This window comes from Rissa tridactyla, chromosome 7 (assembly GCF_028500815.1).
Source record: "Rissa tridactyla isolate bRisTri1 chromosome 7, bRisTri1.patW.cur.20221130, whole genome shotgun sequence".
NCBI lineage: Eukaryota > Metazoa > Chordata > Aves > Charadriiformes > Laridae > Rissa > Rissa tridactyla.
In genome coordinates this window covers 32673920-32693892 of record NC_071472.1, presented here as the reverse complement: position 1 = coordinate 32693892, position 19973 = coordinate 32673920, and the positions used below count along the sequence as shown (strand labels likewise).

At 42.8% G+C, this 19973-nt stretch overlaps 1 protein-coding gene across 3 annotated transcripts; it reads right to left on the bottom strand.

The window, feature by feature from the left end:
- Window positions 1–788: 788 nt before the first annotated feature.
- Window positions 789–19889, bottom strand: ORC2 (origin recognition complex subunit 2). Of its 3 annotated transcripts, XR_008467641.1 has the most exons (17): window positions 19494–19888; window positions 18369–18512; window positions 17999–18085; window positions 16581–16670; window positions 15773–15804; window positions 14441–14498; window positions 13363–13547; window positions 12636–12734; window positions 10891–11000; window positions 9225–9357; window positions 8725–8821; window positions 5996–6142; window positions 5210–5381; window positions 4825–4886; window positions 3923–4041; window positions 2290–3282; window positions 789–1638 (listed from the first exon to the last, which is right to left on the bottom strand). XR_008467641.1 is itself a non-coding variant. In XM_054208328.1 (16 exons), the coding sequence occupies exons 1-16, from the start codon at window positions 19585–19587 to the stop codon at window positions 3196–3198; spliced, it is 1716 nt and encodes a 571-aa protein (XP_054064303.1). In that variant the 5' UTR covers window positions 19588–19888; the 3' UTR covers window positions 2142–3195. The 3 variants fall into 3 exon arrangements, 1 of the variants encoding a protein (XP_054064303.1); XM_054208328.1 differs by lacking the exon at window positions 789–1638 and having other exon boundaries at window positions 2142–3282; XR_008467642.1 differs by lacking the exons at window positions 789–1638; window positions 5210–5381 and having other exon boundaries at window positions 2142–3282; window positions 19494–19889.
- Window positions 19890–19973: the final 84 nt, after the last annotated feature.

Sequence of the window (19973 nt, the reverse complement as noted above, 5' to 3'; positions counted from 1 at the left end):
TGTTACTGCATACTCTTGTTAGATATATTTGATAACTGTGATACTCAAGGATTGGTTTGGGTAAAATATAAAAACCTGACTTATCTCCCGTTTTAAACTTACACAGCAGTTCTACCCTACTGCAGTTAGGTCGAATCATGTCAGCACAAGTCATTGATATTTTAGCTAATAAATCTTGTGGTAATAGCTAACGAAGGTGTAGATGACCTGTCTGCATTAACAGTTTTGTTAAGACATCACTCATATGCAAATATAGAACACAATTCAGGTATTTGGTACGAGTATTCAATTGCACAACCTACCATTAATGCAGCTTTAAGGCTTTTTCGCAGAGGGACTTTCAATTAAAAAAGCTTTGGAAGGTTACAACTCAATTCCTTAACAAAGCTGTAAATTAATTTAATGTGCCTTTGTTACATTCTTTTAAAAACAGTTTCTGTAACTATGGTTCTTAATTACAGGATTACTAAAACTGAACAAGTAGCATTTTCACCACTGGCAATGCTTGGGTTTTATTTTTTAAGTTAGGCTTTTCGTTGTGTTTTTTTTTTTTTTTAAAGACAAAAAATCTCGCAGTTGCATACCTTACCCTCTCTGCATTATGTGCACACCAGAAAAATATTTAAACAAAATGAAAATATTTCCATTGCAAATTTGTAAAGATTTTGGCACCATCCTTTTAAGTTTGTTAATAAAAGTGGCTCATCAAGCAATGTCTTTACTGCATAATTGCATATGTCTTGTTCCATTTAAATGTAAGTGGCAAGAGATGACTCCAGTATTATCTGCTACTGAGCTTATATAAAGGCAGTCATTCTTATCAATACCATGAAGACCTCTCCGTAAACTAAGGCAGAAACAACTTCTTTCCCAAGTAAAGGAAAGGACTGTAGAAGTGATCCCTCCAAATCCAACAGTTCTGTATTGCTATAGAAGACATTAAAATGCTACTAACTTAGCACATACACAGAATTTGAGACAAAAAATTAATGCGTAGATGAGGTAGTTGTCCAGAAACAGCATGAAATCAGGATAAACCACTTTTAATGCAAAACTCACAGGAATTAATTCACAGTAATTTTCTTAAGCTTGCATGCTTGCATCACAGAATCATCAGCAGCCAAGAACTGATTCAAACTTAACCTTCTTTTAGCAGATACGTGATATCTCCTGCAGCCCTCCCCTTGGCCTGTATGGGCATCTGGTAGTCTATCAAAACTGTAAGCGGATAACTCTAAACTCAGGACGATTATAACACTTCATTAAAGTAGATTTCACATCTAGAAAACTAGATATAATTGCACTGAAAATGCACCATGGTATCACTACCTGTAAACACGTTAGGTGGCATCTTCCATATGTACTCAGAATATAAATTAAATCTTGAATTTCACAGGAACTGTGGAGAGAGTCAAAGGACTGCAAAATAGGATGTGGTTGCTGCTTAGCTACAACTTTTTCAGCTTCTCCAACAACACATCTCTTCAAGTGGCAGAGTTCTTGTTCTTGAACTCTATGCCTAACTTACCAAAATTGGGTAAGATGCAATGCCTTGAGCCTGGTTTTAGTGGTTCTGACGGTAGCCTAAGTAGCAATAGACAGGATCTCATGCGTTGTGCAAAGTTTTGGAATTGCAGCCTGTAAAATGCAGATGCAAGTGCCACCAAAAGCAGAATGTTAGTTGGAAAATGTTCTGGGGGAGGAAGCTGCAGAGTACTGCTGGCATGTAGCAGTTTCCCCCATCAGACTCTCCAGCAAAGCTGATTAGGTCCTATAATTGTCAGTGGGATAAGTAGACATCCCATGTTTTCAATACAAACAAAAGTCAGGCTGTAAACCTCTGTCTGTTGCTCCTGTCAGTGAGGGGAAGACCAGGTAACAATATTATTCCATGTGATGTTTTGTTTTTCTTCAAAAGCTATATGCCGGTATTAAAAGGCAGGCAAACTATTTTGAATTTTGATGCTTTATAAGAAACAATATAAAATATTTTTACTAATTAGTTTGAAATATTCTGCACACTGCATGAGGATTTGCACAGATATTTGATATAATAATGAAAATGAGGCTTTCACACAATTGTCAGGAGGATCTCTATCTTCCTATAACGTAAAAAGATCATGGAAGACAAGACAAGCTAATGAAAATTAATACAGTACTTTAATTGACTGATTTGAACTATTACAACATTGAGCTGTAACACAGCTACCAAATATTAGACATACAGAGTGCCTGAAGTCTGTCTGGCAGACTACAGTTGATGGAACTATAGGGCTTACTCCCACATACCTGAGAAAAAAAGTGAAGAAAAGCTGTTGAACTTCAGCAGTCTCCCAGCCTCTAAGGGCTTAAAAAAAGGGAGAGTTTATAAGTGGCATTTAAGGCCTCCTCCAGGATCAGTGGACACTCCTGATGTAAAAAATACATATATACAATCAAGCTTTTAAAAAATAAACAGCCTCTTCACAGCCTCTTCATATTCCTGGATTGCAACTTGGAAAGTAGAAGAAAGAAGCTGGATCCTCTCGCCCTTACCAACAGGCAATGACTTGAGTCCATCACAATTTTGATTATCTGAATCTTATAAAAGGATTTGAGTTTGGGGCAAGCCCTTCAGTTCTATTGCCAGAATTTAATAAGTTACCCACAGTGTCCCAAACCCACTAGTATTCTCCTTTCTTCATGCAGTCAAGGCAGGTCTCTTAGCATTACAAATCTTGGCTTCTTCATACACTGGAAGCTAGTCTTGTCTAACTGGTAAAGGAGACCTGGAAAGAACTCAGTTGAGAAAAGTTGCACCACTAGTACAAACTAAAGCTCTGACCATATAGTGATTTGCAGTAAACTGCTCCAATCAAACCCTCATGTCTGGTGAGGTAGAGAGCAGAAGGCACAATCTTACCAAGTTTGTTTTTCTGGCTGTAAGGTTGGCTGCATAGATACGAAGAAGGCATCATCTGAGCTAAGAGACAAAGCAGACAAATCGAACTACAGAGCAAGAGATGCCTTGCTTACAGAAGTCATCATTCCAAACTACCTGATGTAGCTGAACAACGAGCACCATTCATTACAATTATTACATTTCAATAAGTAGTCCAGCAGCCTTGGGGTTGGAGGGAGAGCGAGCTCAGTACAGGCCCCTCTCCAGCAGCCCTTGAGAGCAATTGCCGTAGATGCTTTGCGAACAGAGAGACGTTATACATCTTCATCCTCTTTCTCTAAGAAGTCGGTCAAGGTACTGTCATCTACAGGAATTAATAAGTATTCCACACCATCAGCTCCCTGAGAACAGACATGCATACACATTCTGTTAACACCGGCGCACAATGCAATGCAAGCCACTAGACAGCACTGCAATGCTAACGTTTATTTACAGTCTGGGTGAGAGCTGGCCAGCATTCAGGGGGACTATATTGCTAAAAAACGGGAATATTTCACTAAAGCAACACTGGAAATGCACCAATACCGATAAAAGTCAGTATATGAGAAATTGTCTGGTGGGCTATGCTAGTCTGACACTACACAGCTCCTCAACACTGTGTCCCTGTATCTAGTACTGCTGTTCTGCCTCATTATTAGGACTAGCCTGCAAATACAGGTAACTCTTGGAAGCAGACTGGCAGGCTCCAGAGTTTGTTACTTTTGAAGGTCTTCAGGAAGAAGAGACCTGTAGGTTGCTGATTAACCAAAGCACACTGCATTTTTACAGGCCCCTATCCACTTAAAGGGTGTTGACAAATTGGAGGCATAGAAAGAGCTGCAATTACAGAATTTCTGCCCTTTGCGAGTTCCTAGGTGCTTCAAAAAACAGAGACTCACTGTGAGCTGCATAGTGGTGTCTTAGGGATACTTAGTAGCAAGTAAGCATCTTTTTGGTTTAAGGTGGCTGAATACCCAGGATTATCCTTTTCCCCCAACTCACCCGCTTGGTCCGGATGAGCTTGTGGTCCCTAAATTCTGTCAGTTGCGCCCTGAGTGTCAGGTCACTGTTCACAAGGAAAGCCTCCCGACACTGCTGGTAGAAGTCTTGGAAAGACAGCCCTGGAGACAGAAAAAGGCGAGAACAAGAAACTGAAGGGGTGAGATTGTCACATTTTTCCAGGTCTAACAACAGACATTATCTCTACCTACAAATTTTGCTTCGGCTTAGACCACAGTGTCTACAGTAACATGATCACTTCTTTCAAGTATACAGCCAAGCCAATATTTCAGTAGTTAAAGGAAAACAGCTGAATTAACGTTCCAGTCACCCTGTTTGCCTAACAGAACTTTAAGAGCAATTTAAATGCACTTCCCAACATGGTTAATCTCTCTTAATTTCCAGCTCCTCTATCTTGCTTCCAGCTTTCTTCACCATTAAACATGTTATTCCAATCCCCTGCAGCACCTGTTAAGAGTCTGACAGAATATTCCATATGTATCCTAGAAAGCAGGGACACATCAGAAGTCACTTAGGAGCAGCAGGGGAACAGAATCTCCTGTCTTTCCCTGGTCCTTTAAGTGCTAGTTATGCAAATTCATATTCTTCCTTTTTATTTTATTTTTTAACTCCACAGTCCCACATGAATGGTCTCAGTCATGTCTAAACATCAAAGCAGACAACAGTAAGAGGAGGCCCTTCAGAACCAGCCAGTCTATTGATTTTCTGTCAGAGTGCAGAGACACAGCACCACTAGAAAGACAGTCTATGGCAGAGTCTCACCGAGCCAACAGTTACAGCACTTCTGTTGTTGACAATGCAACCTGCATACCAAAAGCCAGTGCCACTGTAACTGAGCTGGCAATGGCAACACCCCAAACAGATGAGAAAAGGAGGGCACATACCTGGATAAGATGTGTTGTCCTTGTTCTCCAGCTGGTACTGAGCAAGCAGTCTGAATATCCCCCTAAGTGAAAGGAGGAGAGGGGAAAATCAAAAGGAAAAAAAAAACCAAACCAATCACCAAACCCAAAGCCCCACCATTAGAAAGTATTAACTGTCTTTTCCCAGGTGACCAGAACTTTCCACATGAATCTCATCACCGGACAAGACCTGCTATCCAAATGCTGTTCATTTAAAGGAACCAATCACTTGGAACCCAGGTCTTATCATCTTCTTGAACATTGTTTTCAGAAAACAGGGATTGCCTCTTGCTAGGTGTAGACCAGAGTAAACCCTTAAGGACTGGATCCTCAGCAAGTGTCACTATGAAGTATAACACTGTCTGACCTGGCATTGAGAGTGAGACTGCGCAGGACATGCGTTAGGGAGCTCAAAGCCAAAGATCCAGACTGCTGTACTAAAAGCGAGTTCTCATAAGACGTTTCTTCCACATAAGGACTAAATGTGGTTGTTTCATACCAAAGCCAGTTGTAGAGGCTTAGCTTTGCCTGGTCCCACACTAGACAGAGAGAAAAGAAAGAGCAGAAAGAATTGGGAGATTTAGCTTTTCTAAGGTGTGAAATAAGCAATTTAAAATGTACTTAGTTCTACTGTAGGATTTGAGGAAACAATGCATGCTTGTGAAATTCACAGTACATACACCCAGACACACGCAGTTCTAACAAGACAAATTCTCTGCAACAAAACATTTGCACACATCCCTTTTTCATACCAGCTTCATGGATATATTGTAAATCCTTCCAGAGTCAGCAGTGTGCAAAGAATTACTGGCTGATAAACTGAATTGTTTAGATGCAATGACAGACATAACATCCAATTTCCACTTCCTTAAGTCCCTAAATCAAAGGGTGCCCGAAGCTTGAAGTCTATTTGTATATTATGATCAGTGACTAGTAGTTCTCAGTATCTTTATACAGTTTTGGTTTAACACAGCCACAGTCCCAATCGGGGCTTCTAGCTGCTACTGGCATAGTAGATACATAGTAGACCATACATCACCAGGTCTATTTTGCACATCAACAGTAATACATGAGCTTATGAAACGTGCTTGGCAGCCCCAAAGCAGAATGCAGATTCTTCTCTCTTTGCTACAACCGGACCAAGGGGACTCACTGAGAGGAGCATTGATGTGATCGATAGAGGCAATGAGGTAAATGCTAGGCAGAGAAGATAACTGTGCAAGGATCTGCTGACTTCTTTCTCCTCTCAACATCTGGCTGTCCAGGTTATGAATAAGGACATAGAGCTCTAAAGATGAATCTGCAACATCAGAAAAAACAGCAGAGAAACAATCAAAGAAACTGCATACAAAGTGGTTTCCCGTTCCCGGTGCAGCCTAGGACAAGTCTGTTCCATTAGGCTGCATATTCATCATTCAAATATCAAATCACTTCCCTTGTAGAGCTTACTTTGATCTCTGTCCCACACTTGGTGTTTCTGAGCACCTAAAAGGCTTTTTCTCAATTCACTGTATTGCAGTTCTCATCACAGTTACTGTTCTTTTTGCAGTTTAAGCTTTTCTCTTAGAATCCACTTTCCACTTGCTCATGGTTTTACCAGGAATTGCCCTTTTAGCTATGACTTACAGTCCTGTGATTCGAGGTCATTCAAATGTATTTTAGGATGGAAGTCTAAGCACAGTTTGTTCAGCTGCTTTTGAGTTACATCACTAGGATCCTTAAGCTCCTCCTCGCACAATGAAAATGCATTTTCTACTCAGGCTTCGATCCAAAGCATACTAACTTTGTTGGAAACCTTTCCCACTGAGTCCTCAAAGGAAGTTGCAAAGACTTAGCTTGGATAATGCAAATGGTAGATATTAAAATTTCCAGCTAGCTTGTTGCTGCTGTACTTATCCATGGGAACAGCTATTTCCTGAGTCCAGAACAAAACAGTAGCCAGATGTTGTGCAAATGAATACATGAAATACTTGGCTGCCAATGGAAACCAAAGTTTCCTCAGACTTCCAGTCAGATCATCTACAGTGTACTACACAAGACTGATTTATGTAGATTGGAGGCTCTACAGAGAGACTCGGATAGATTGGATCGATGGGCCAGTGCTAATGGAATGTGATTCAACAAGGCCAAGTGCCGGGTCCTGCACTTGGGCCACAACAACCCCATGCATCGCTACAGGCTTGGGGAAGTGTGGCTGGAGAGCTGCCTGGCAGAAAAGGACCTGGGGGTTCTAATTGACAAGCGGCTGAACATGAGCCAGCAGTGTGCCCAGGTGGCCAAGAGGGCCAATGGCATCCTGGCTTGTATTAGCAATAGTGTGACCAGCAGAAGGAGGGAGGTGATTGTCCCCCTGTACTCAGCACTGGTGAGGCCACACCTTGAGTATTGTGTCCAGTTCTGGGCACCTCAATATGAGAGAGATATCGAGGTGCTGGAGCGAGTGCAGAGGAGGGCAACGAAGCTGGTGAAGGGCCTGGAGAATAAATCTTATGAGGAGCGATTGAAGGAGCTGGGACTGTTTAGTTTGAGGAAGAGGAGGCTGAGGGGAGACTTCATTGCTTTCTACAGCTACTTGAAAGGCCATTGTAGAGAGGTTGGTGCTGGTCTCTTCTCACAGGTAATTAGTGATAGAACAAGAGGGAATGGGTTCTAGCTGCAGCAGGGTAGGTTTAGGCTGGACATTAGGAAAAAATTCTTCACAGAAAGAGTGGTCAGACACTGGAATAGGCTGCCCGGGGAGGTAGTGGAGTCACCATGCCCGGATGTGTTTAAGACTCGTTTAGATGTGGTGTTAAGGGATATGGTGTAAGGGAGAACTTTGTAGAGTGAAGTTGATGGTTGGACTTGATGATCCCAAGGGTCTTTTCCAACCTAAATGATTCTATGATTCTATAGGTTCAGGTGGGTACACCATTAATCAGTCTTTTCCAATTAGTCCCACCAGAAATATTCATAAGGTATTGATGGAAAACAGAATGTAAACACTTAAACACCAACACCATGCATAATTAAGATTCCATGGCAATTTGTGTATGTATACACTAGCAGTATAACTGACATTCCAAAAGAACTCAGCAAGCATTCACTGTGGCAATACCTGTTTAATTTTGGTTTTGAACCCAATTCTAACCTGCTTGTTTGACACTGCTGTGCTTTATTTCATCTTAATGTCAGTATTTGCATATAGTAAATTTAAATGACCATTCCACTAAACCATGTACATCTAAGTCTTAATCCAGCCTATACCAAAATTTATGGGAAGACCCTCTGGCCATGATTTTCCAGAGGAACTCAAAGGATTTGACATCTGTCAGCAACTCTCATTCCAAATTGTTTGCAAGTTCTTTGTTCTGTTGATTTCAGTGAGGTTTATATTAGGTCCTCAAGCAGCCACTAAGAACCATCTTCCCTCATGTAGCTGGAGTTTACCTATCCTGTCTTCCACCAGGAAACACGTGGTTACAGAAACACCATGGACATAAAGCACAAAGGTACTGTGCTAAATGCAAGAGAGATCAGCATTTCAGTTTGCCAAAGGGCTGAGGAGACTCTATCATGTTGGAACACTGGTGCCCTCCTCCTTCCCTTTCTAGAGAACTTAGTGTGAGAAACACTGACTGAGGTAACAGCTTGGGATCATGTACACATATATTACTAGTGCATATATGTTTTCATATATGTGGCATAGAATACAAGCGAGAAAATATACTAGCTACAATAAACTAAGAAACTGTAACTGCACATGTGAAAACTATGAGGAAAGACAGTGGTCTGGGCTCTCCTAACAGTATGTAGACTCTAATGCTTTTATGTAAGTTAGACGCTTTTATGTAAGTTATGTAAGTTTTATGTAAGTTAGTTATTTGAGGTTAGTCATTTTACCTTCTTTAAACCTTTTAATGATGAATTCAAGTTGGTCAAGGGGGCTGCGGAAGGTCCCTACATGGTCCAGTACCTCCTCTGTAATGGAGTTGAGAATCTGAAAAAGACAACAGCAGTCCTTTCTGAAGTGCTCTGGCATTGAAGGACCTAGTGCAGAAAATCTGAAACTGAGCCCTTCACCATCATGAGGGAGGTAATCTGATTTTTTACCATTGAATCCCCAGAACAGCCAAGTAAACCAAAAATTTCTACCCCTTTTCAGAACAGTGACATAAAATAAGGCTTTAGACTGATGAGTGTCTATTAATGATGGGAATTATTGCAATTACTTGGAAAATACATTGGTTCGTTTCTTTAAAGAGACATAAGAACTGCTCTTCATTCAAGAGTCTGCTGCTATAAGATGCAGCAGGTTTCTTTAACATTTTACATTGAAAGACTTTAGAAGTATCTGTAACACAGGATTATTAGATAAATCCATAAGCTTTTCCCACACTTACAGATCTCACAGTGATGCTGGGGAAGTATCCATTAACCACAAGGTGAACGGAATCCTGGAGCACAGAGGTACGAAACTTCTCTAACAAATCACGCTTTGAGCCCAGACCATAAAGCACGATATTGAAACCCAAGCTGCAGAAAAGTGAGCAAATACACCAAATCAAAAAAGTACCAGTCTCTTTTTAGGTTCATACATTCATTAAGCAAAATGATCCATTGCAATCTTGCTGCTCAAAATTTCATGTTTCATCAGCTCCAGGCTTACCTTCAGCTCACAACTGACAAATGTTAGCTGCAAGGAATCTGAAACATGGCATGTACATGCATCCTAGTAAAAGAAGCCTTTTGGCAGCCTGGAGGACCACTAATTTAGCAAAACATCTATGGAAGATAAGGGTATTGTTCAAGAATATGAGACTAGATCTACAATTTCAGATCATGAAGAGTAACCAGCTTTCCCATTCACACCCTCACCAGCGATTATATTAAATGTTTACCATGGGTCACAGCAATTACAAAAGAAAAAGTAAGCCTTCATAATGGTTTTCTAGTCTGATCTGCAGGAACAATTTCAAAGTAAAATTAAACTATTCTCCTATCTCTTGCTTATCTTAACTGTTCCACAGAGAAAGAGGCAGGAAAGCATAAAGAGAACATGGTAGGGAATCACAAAGCTTTGCTTATTTTTGAGAAGTATGAATAACATCATCTTGATCAGAAAGCAGAGCATCAGGCCACTCAAACAGCATTAGGCAAAAGTAAGGTGTTCAACAACTGTCATTGACATGACAACATAAGTATCATCTATGGATTTGTTCCTTCTACCCTGCCACATATATCTCTAACCATTTGCCCCCATCACTGAGAACTCCTCCTCTTGCAACTCTCTAACTTTCAAAGCTAATGTCTTTTTCATATGCTCTGTCACTCCCCATGGACCACAGATTTCTTTATACTCCACTCCCTTGCAAAGTTTCCAAGGGGCTTTATCCTCACCAACATCTGCTCCTGCCTCAGCACTTCAGAGCTGATGACCTGCCTTCTCTAAAGCGCTCCAGAATCTCACAGCTCTCTGGAGTTCCACATTTGCTTTCCTGGATGCTTACTCTTTTCTCCTTCCCATGAAGATACACATAAACCCAGATAAAATTTATAGTGCTAATGTTTCCAACAGCATTAAGGTTTCTTCACGCATAGATCATTAGGTACCATAGGCATTCAAAGTTAACTGCGACACCGCTGGAGATAGCCACATACAGAAGAAATTGGCAGTGGGCTACCCACTACCAACTATGCTGCTGTAAGCAAAACTGATTGTTCACAAAGGACACTTTTCTCATCATTCATGTTCCCCATTTTCTCATTATTCATGCTCCCTGTTTTTGAATGCCCTCTAGCTTGGTTTACAGAGGTGCAGACAAACTAGCCAGGCAGAATGCAACTTCACTTCACTTCAGGCATTCAGTTCAAGGAGTCACTCAGGTATGATGTGGTCTACAGGAAACACTGTACTAAATTAATGTCACTTAATTTTAAATTTAAGCCATCAATCAAAGAAAAAAAGTCAGTCCTTAACTCATCCACAGGACATTGTTGACATGAGGGTAATTCTACTGACAGCGCCTGTTTACTAGGCTTCTTCAATGCTTCTCATTGCATACTTACTGTAATTGCAGCATCCACTTGGAAAACAGGGATTCGTGTTGCTGGTTTAGCTCTTTAATTTCAGCAGCATAGGCAAGGGGAGCTTTTTTCAAAAGGTCATGCAGTGTTTGCTATGTTGAGAGAGGTAAGACGACAGTCATTCAAAGCTGAGAAAAAACAAGACATATATCTGGAGTTCTTGCAAACACCCCTCTAGTATGCTCTGCAGCTAGGGTACAGAACAGTTTTCACTGACAGTGCACTCAATTCTTGTTTTTTTCCACGAAGACCCCCCTAAGCACAGTTTTGCTACTAGCAAAACAAAACAGAGATTAAGTAATCTTATTACGGGAAATGGCAGCCAGACTAGGACTAGAACTGATATCTGTGTTTTATCTCTTCCTGCTGAGTATGGGAAAACCACTACTGAAATAATGGACACAGACAGAGCTTATACAGCACCAAGCATTGTACCAGGAAGATACCAACATCACAAACCTTCTCACAGGAGCAAGGGCTCCAGTTGACATGCTTAGCAATGGTTCAGGTGTTTGTCACTACAAGAGAATGCTCACAAATATCATCTTAAAAAAGAGATACAGCAGAAAGAACATCATTTGCAGCTGACAGCTAAATGTAGAAAAAGTATTACTTCAAAAGCATCAAGAACCAAAGGATTAATTCAGTTTTAAAGATATGCTAGGATGTTGATGTTTAAACAGCACAGTAACTTGACAAATGGCATCAAATCTACACTGGCCTTCCTTTCTCTTCAATTTTAACAGCTTTGCTTTCCACTCCCTTGCAGTAGAAGACAGTTTATTCTGGAAAGAACACAAAGACAGCTGCAATGTGTCAGACAAACATAAAGCACTGAGAGACAGAACCGCATAGCCTTCAATTTCTTTGGAGCCAGCAGTAGATTTAATACTGAAAGCCGTGATTTCCTTCCAGAGCTGTTATGAAAGAACTTGTTAAGAATCCAGATGTTTCTCTGGTAGCAATTCCAGACAACAGCAGGCATCAGGCAATCTGCATATATGCCATCTCTTAAAACATAGTTACATGCAAAAAGCAGTCATAAACATGAGAGCTCCAAGTATATTACATGCTTCCCTGGCACCTGTCCTTGTGTATCTGCCTCTGTAGGATCCATCTGCTTGCTTTGAACTGTCTTGTAGAAGTGGCAAATGGAAAAATCCCAGTAATTCAGTCACCACAATTAGACAGTTCCTGTCTCCTAGGAACTGGAAGGGGACAAAGTGCATTTCACAAACTAGGCAACAACATTTAGAGCTGTCCCAGTCCTGCATGTGGCTTGACGCAGTAATGCTCAGATGAAAAGGGCTCTCTCCATTTCCTCTACACATAAATAGTCAAGACAGCTTGTAATTCCACTAAATACTTCATTGACAAAAATGCTGTTTTGGTGATAATTTTTAAGGGAGGTCTCTACAGCTCTGCTTTTCTCTCTTCTCCTCCCCCAAAAGCAAACTTTAACCTGTTCTGGTAACTGCAGTTCTCAACCATCTGCTCACCTGACAGTGTCATATCCCTGTGTCTTCCCTACTGTCTCAGGTTCAAACAACTGGACACTGTCTCTGCTCAGAGCAGCAGTAGGAGACACGCTTAAAATGCTACCTAAATCAGCATTACCACTGAGAGAAATAAAGTGAAAATAGCAACATCAGGACGTTTTGGTGAGGGAAATCTTCATCAAAGAAATCAAAAGCTCCAAGAGTTTTGTGCTTTGCTACGAAGTGTACCTGATCCAATCTTCTTTTCCGCAACTTCTGCAGCGTTCGGTCCGAAGTGAGCACTTTGGAACTACTGTGAGCTTCAAAGTATTCCTCCACCAGGTTGCTCTGAAAAAGGACAGCAAGATCAGCCACACTCCTCTTGCTATCGAGTTACCCCTCTCCTTTCGCACCCACAAACATGTCTGAAGATGGCCAATATGGGACATAGAGCAAGGGTGAAGAGAAAGCCAGAAAATATTTGCAAAAATGGCTTCTACAGTAGCATTCTGCCAAAACTAGCTTAGTCAGATGGTTCTTTCCTGAAGACAGAGACAGAAAAGAGATTCTGAGAGAGCAGAACACAGCAATAATTCTACAGGGGTGTGGAGATCCTGGTGCTGGAAGGAAATCAGACAACAAAGCTGAACACCACATCAGAAAGTAATGTGTGCTTCTGTTGATGCTACAGGAGTCAATTTCTTCATCCCTTCTCAGTACAAGGTCTCCTGCTTCACAGACATCTTAGAACTTCTTCTGGAGCTGCCGAGGATACAGACTAGATTAGCGCACAGGCTCACCTGATGCCTGTCCAACAGGGATTGCTCCAAAATACCGCAAAAGCCAACTCAGCTGATTTGATTTGAAATGAGTCTAGCCCTTCTTCCCCATAGTTAAGTGTGGTCACTGACAGTTTATTGTCACTAAACATCCCTTCATGCTTGCTAGCTCAGGGTTATATTTTCTGCACACTCACCATCTTGTTCTCTTTAACTTTTTTGGCTAGGGTGTTTCTGGGAGGAGGTGTAGATGCAGTCATAGTTTTTGCTGGGGTCTTTCGACCTGATAAAACAGTGCTGACTTCTTTCTGGTCTTCCTCATCCTCCTCCTCTGAGCAGGAAGCAGAATATTCACTCTCACTTTCTAAATAGGGATCTGGAGCTAGAGCATAAATTAAAGTTAAAAGCTAGCAACTTCTTACACACAACACATTTTGCAACACCTTGCTCTCCCATATATTCTCTAGATGTTTTTCAAGCATATGATTCCTAAAAATATTTCACAGAAAAGTAAAATCAATGCTTAAGAGGACTGCAAGTGCATATAGCCGTTCCTTCCCCAGTTCTAGGCTCACAAATTATTTAGTACAGCTTGCTCCTTGATACCAATTAAGAAACATAATCCTACCATAAAAAGTGTCTAAAAATGGACAATGGAATTCTCTATTTCTCTTAGCATGTCTATGTCAGTTTTCACAAATGCCAATCACGCAAGCTGAGTATCGTCTGGGTCATACTCTGCAAAAAAAGTTTTGTAAAAGACCTCTGTTAGCAATGTTGATTGAAGGGCACAGACAGAATCTGGCTCAGTCTTGGTCTCTCAACACAAAAGAATAGAACACAAAATGTCACACACAAAACTCTCCTCTGCATTTATTCTGAGCATATAGAGACAACCAGTTACTGGAAATACTTTACCATGAATGTCCCAGCCATCATTAAAAAGTTTTATGATTTGGTTCAAGCAATTGTGCCAGACTTAAGTGTCAGCATAGGTTAAATTACTGAGAGTTTTGTCTCTTTTGATCATGTTGCTGAACTGAAGTTCAGCAACTTGGTGCTTCTAACCCTTCCACCCCTTACCTAAGTAGCAATCTGTTATAGAGAAAAGGTCTACATAGACTTCCTTAAGGACATTTCTACACTCTCTGCAGGAAGAATCAGATTGCTTCAGTCAGACTGCTACTACAGGCAGAGGCCCACCAGGAGAAACACCGTCCTCTGAACACAGTGCCTCATTGACTGTGGGAGCTGACTGCAAACGTTGATCTTTACCTGTTAGCCTCTTTCTGAGTCTGTAAGGTGTGGTAGACACAAATTCTTTCCTTTTACTCTGTAACAGCAAAGAAAAAACATGCATTAGAAACATATAACTCTTCAAAACAGCCCTCTGCCAAGCAAAGAGTAGAATCAGGTTACATTTCCAAACTATTTCAGCCCTCGAGAAACTGTGAAAGCAGAGGCAATAAGTATGGAGAGTTCTTGTTTTGCCATTCAGAGCTAGAAAGGGGTAGGATCAGGTTCCAAAGGGGGATTAATTCTTTCAGCTAATATCCTGACATGGAGGGTAGAAAACTGTGAAATCTCCAACCAAGATGCCAATTTTGGCCCCTTAAGAAGAGTCAAATCGAAGCAATGACAAACTGAAAATGCTTTGACTCCCCAGAGCAGTCATTTTTCACCTCACACTGTCTACTCTGAGTGATTTGGAATTCCGCTATGAAAACAACTACCAGAATGACGGAAGACCACTCAGAATACTAAGCCCGGAAGAAGTACAGCAAAGGGAACCTAAGCTGCCTGGGCTCATCAAGTTCTAGTGGCACGTATTCCTTACACAGGTGTAAAGCACAAGCCTAACTCGGACACGAATCTGGTGGAAGGAAACACTTTTGTTAATCCTGTCAAAGTGGATGTGAAATCATCAAGGAGTGAACATGGCGTCCCAAAACAGCATCTGTTACAGGCATATCTCATCCTGGAACCTTATACTGGAAAAGCTGTGCACACATTTCTAGTATGATGCTATACCATTTTAGAAAGCCAACTGTTGCACAGCACTCTCTTTATAACCAACACAGCTGGCAGTTCTGGACTGTATCTCTCTGTAGCGTAACAAAAGATGACATCAACTTACATCCCACCCCCCATTATCACAAATTATTTTTTATAAACCAATGCTACAGTATGAAACTGAACAGCACCACAGTTCTTGAATTCCTGTTCTAACAGCACTCCTTAAAACTAAGGCTGCTTCTTCTTTTGATAATAAACTGGAAAGCTATGAGTTTAACTGCATATTAAGGGATCGCCTAGCATCCTCATTTGTGTGATGCAAGGAAATAGTCTCCACCCATGCTGATTAAACTGTCAAACCCACTATTTGCCTGCTGATTCTAAATCCCATAGTCCTCACCAACGGTAGCTCTGGTTCTCACTTGAGTTCCTCCTGCCTGGTTGGATTAGGAGAGACATCTGTACCATGGATAAGGCTTTTCAAAATCCTTTCTTTCCAGAACTGTAGTAATTGGACAGTTCAAGATTTAAAAGTGAAAAAAAAAACCCACAAACAAAAAAAACCCCAAGCAAAGTAGAGTCATCACTCACCTTCTGCTGCACTTTGTTTGAACTTGAACGTTCTGCAAAGCAAGAAACAGCATTGTTCAGAGTACTGCATATTTTCAACAGCAGTACAAGATGGTCCATTAGAAAAACAGGCATTCACTATTCAAAGGTACTCTGCACCAAAATATCAACTTTCTAGGTGGTTAATCCTATGAGCGAAGTCTCTAGCTCCTCACAGGTAAGCAAGGAGAGAACAAAGACAGTCAATGTTATTAGCACAGAAGGTAGCTTTTAATTCCGGTCACAGCTTTGGGAGGCCATCAGCAGGGGTAAAAGGCTGAAAAATGAGCTAACGTCCTCTCCCTGAGCACATCAGACTCCATTTCTGAGCAAAAAGTAACCTGCTCTTGCCAGTGTTGAGCTGCACTGACTTCTCTCACCTGTTTTTCTCCCTACGGCATTGGGTGCTTGGATATTATACAATAAAGTGTGAATTTACCCATGAACACCTGCACAATCCTACCCATTTGGTGTTCAACAAATCAGCCCAGCTCATAACCCTCTCAAGTGCAAGCATTCATCTGTTGAACACAGAGGAAATCATTAAGTGTCACAGCAACAAATGAGAAAGAAGTTCCTGTTTTCTCTACACCAGCAGGGCAGAATAAAAGATCTCACACTCAGGTGAACCAGAGGCCATGCATACCAAGCAGTTCAGCCTACAATGTTAAGCTGACTAGAATACTCAAGCATGACAGAAGCTGGCACTCAAGCATGCACTTCACCACCCAAACAGAAACACAACACCCATTCACTCAGCTTCAGTTCCACAAAGCATCACAGGACTTACTGCTGCTTTGAGGGGTTTTGGCTGTCTTCTCAGGGCACTCGGAGTGATCAGGTGCAACACTCTGTCCTGGTGTCTGGGCTAATTCAGAGGCTGTAGGAAATAGGGGGAAGGGAAGAAGTTTCACATGTCAGATACAAAACTCCCAGCTCTGGCTAGTCAGCCATGGAGCCATATACCTGAAACGCTCTCTAAGTATTAACTTCCTAGCTATTTCACAAAGTGCACCAGATATGTCCTTTTTTTTTTCTAACCCTAAAGGCGAATGTAATCCTTAACAAAGATTTTCAAAGACTAAACCACTCAGTTAATTCATTTTAGAATGTTCATTTTAGAAGGCTCAGGTAATGGCAGAGCATGCTTTTCTCCCTGGGAGACCACATGTCTTCGAATCACAGCAATGTTTGGTCATGCTCACTTAGTCCTTTAAAATTGCAACTGGACATAGTAGAGCGGCAGGTATAGCAAACACATCAGTTCCCCAGGAGATGGGTTCTTGCATCCTGTTTACCTCTTTCCACTACTTACCAGCACAAACTGAAGTTGAATCACTGACCTCAATATGGAAGGCCTCTGTATCCTGCTAACAGCCCCTCAAGAAAACCAGCCTTCCATTGTATGACTTGCCTCAGTTTTCAAACCAAGTCATGGCTCCAGGAGGCAGCACCAGTGAAACCTACACTGCTGCAAAGGAGGCGCGAGAAACACAAATTCCCAAGACACAGTAGAAGCCCAGAGGAGAAGTAAAGAGGTACAGAAACCACAGTTTCTGTATAGTGACACAGAATGATGACCCCCCTCCCTTGGATCACCCTTTGTAAGATGTATCAATAGCTGTGACAGCTAAACACCAATGAAGTTCAGATGGTGCTAAGCACACAAAAACTCTTCAAGTGAGAAGAAACACGGTGGCAGCAGGGCTCAAGCATCTCATTTGAACCAGAACAGTCCACCCTCTCCAAAACTGCCACTTTCTGCTTGCTTCTCCTAAGCCTACAGTTAGCCTAGCCAGCACGCTCAGACACTTTTGAGTAGGAGAAATACCCTGACACACAAAGCTAATACTGCCTTTTTTTGACTCTTTGCTACACAATGACTTATTCTTACATCCTTCTAAGTTACACAAATAAAACCCCTGCCATCCTTTGGCACTTACAAACAGACTTTCTGCCAGCATTAAGAAACTTCCACTTCTCTTATGCATTTATTTATTATCTGTATTTCTTACCCCCACCATGCCTTTACTTTGTCCTAGCCCCGTGCTTTTGTTTCTGAGAAAGACTGATTCAGAGCCAGATAAAAGGTACTGAAATACGGCAAACATATCTTTTGAATAAACGGAAGCAAAAATCACATTAACAGTGTACTCAAAAAAAGACCATAGCCAGAGCAAGAAAGAAAGAAGAAAGAGGAAAACATACCCAGCTCTGCCATTTTGCTGGAGCGTTTGGGAGTCTGGAATGAGTAAACTTCACCACCACTTACACTTGAGCCATTTCCCATTGAATCTGTGAAAAGAAATGTCACTTGTAGCTACTTAAAAAACATTGGTATATTCCCAAGGAAGATGGAATGCAACATTTTACTATTTGGCTCAAAGGACTCTTTATATTGCATGTGTGTGAAATAAATATCATAACAAAATCCTAGAATCATTATCCTCTCCTCTGTTACCACAAGCACAGCTACAACTGGTCAGGACTCAAAAACAATTTTATCAGCACTGTACAACCTTGACACTGTAAGAATCTCCTGAAGTCAGAGTTGTGTTAGGTCTTCCCCTGCTAATACCTTGGGCACATATTCCAAGAGCGGCAACATATTTCTTCTCTTCCAGGATCTCCTGAGCTTCATCGTCTGAAATATTCTCAAGTTTCTTCACAAATGTCTTCACACTGACTGTCGGCTGATTCTTGTCCTTCCGTACTTTAATACCTAGGATTGCAATAAAAGTTGTAACCCCCCACTATTTCATTATTTCTATTGCAGTAGTACACAGCTACGCCATTTAGAGACCGAGTTCCTGTTGTGCAAATCACTAAACAAATACAACGCTGAAAAGATGTCCCTCTAAAAGAATAGCTGGTCTATGCCCTGGTGTTCAGATGACCCTACAGCCATTAGTCCCTCCTTTACCACAAAAGCTGGCCCCTGCAGCCCATGAGCTCAAGATCCCCATTTCAGCACACACCAGCTTCCACCCTTTGGGAGAAATGACACTGACTCACACATGGAAGTATCAAATTGCACGCAAAGGGGATGGTATTTAGCATCCCTTATCTCCCCCTAGCAAAGGGGAGCAAGTGGAAAAGACCTGGCCTATAGGCTGCCAGTACACTCATGGGAGAATTTAGGCTGAGACCTCTGGAGAGCGTCTGTCTGACCCGATCAAAGCAGGGCCAACAGCGAAGTCAGATCAGGGTGCTCTGTGCCTTATACAGGCAAGTTTTAAGCATCTCCGTAGAAGTTCCAAACCTTAAAAGTAGTTAAAACTGCAGCAAAAGACTCCTGCAACAACCACCTCGAACCTTGCTCCGATTTGGTTCTCTGCGTGTTTAACCACGTCAGGGGTTGGGAAGTACCTAGGAAGCCAGGCTTTTTGTGCCCCTCCTCCCAGGCCGTCACACACACACCGCTGCTCGGGAAGCTAGTACCGAGAGCTGGTACCCACACCGCCTTCAGCTGCCCCTTGCCATGTGCCGGGGTGGGGACAGGAATAAACTGCGGAAGAGGCAGTCAGGAGGAGAACGACGCTGGAGGCGTTGTCCTGCCTGCAGCCCGGCCAAAGCGCTGAGCCGCCCCAGCTACTGAAGGGCTCCGTTCCCGGGGGGGGTGCCGGGTCCGCCCGGCCCCTCTCCCAGAGCCCTGGGAGCAGCGGGCGGCGCCGGGCTGGGCGCTGCCCCGAGCGGGATGTACCTGGGTCATCAGCAATGTGCTTCAGGACCTCCTCGTCGGGCACGAACTTCACCCGCAGGCCCCCGCCGCCGCCCTTCCCCTCCGGCTGGCTCATGGTGGGCACCCTGCGAGCACCCGCGCCTCACACACGCGGGTCCCGCCCAGCCCCGCCGCCAGGGGGCGCTGCCGCAAGGCGCGCACGGCGGCACGCGACTGTGAACCGCCGGGACCGTCCTCCGCCTCACCGCACCGCGCTCCGCAGGGCCCGAGACTCGACCCCGGGGCTCCTGCTCCCTCCGCCACCGGCCCGCCGCGGGCTCCCGGCCGCCCCCCGCGACAGCAGCAGGAGGCGGAAGCGGGTTCACGTGCCAGATAACGGGCAACTCCACCGCCTGACGACGAGGTGGGCGGGCACTGAACGCCGCTGCCGCGCCTTGACCGACCTGTGCCTCGGCCAATCCGCGACCCTTTTTTCTGCCCCGCCTCCCGCCGGGCGGGAGC

Bases quoted from the DNA above. Each gene is read 5' to 3' on its own strand.
- ORC2 (XM_054208328.1), bottom strand. From the start codon at position 19,587: ATGAGCCAGCCGGAGGGGAAGGGCGGCGGCGGGGGCCTGCGGGTGAAG. The intron at 15,805-16,580 runs GTAAGTCCTGTG...CTTGCTTTGCAG, and splicing joins CAAAACCCCTCAAAGCAGCA to AACGTTCAAGTTCAAACAAA. The intron at 4,042-4,824 runs GTATGTGCCCTC...TTCTGTCTCCAG, and splicing joins GGACAACACATCTTATCCAG to GGCTGTCTTTCCAAGACTTC.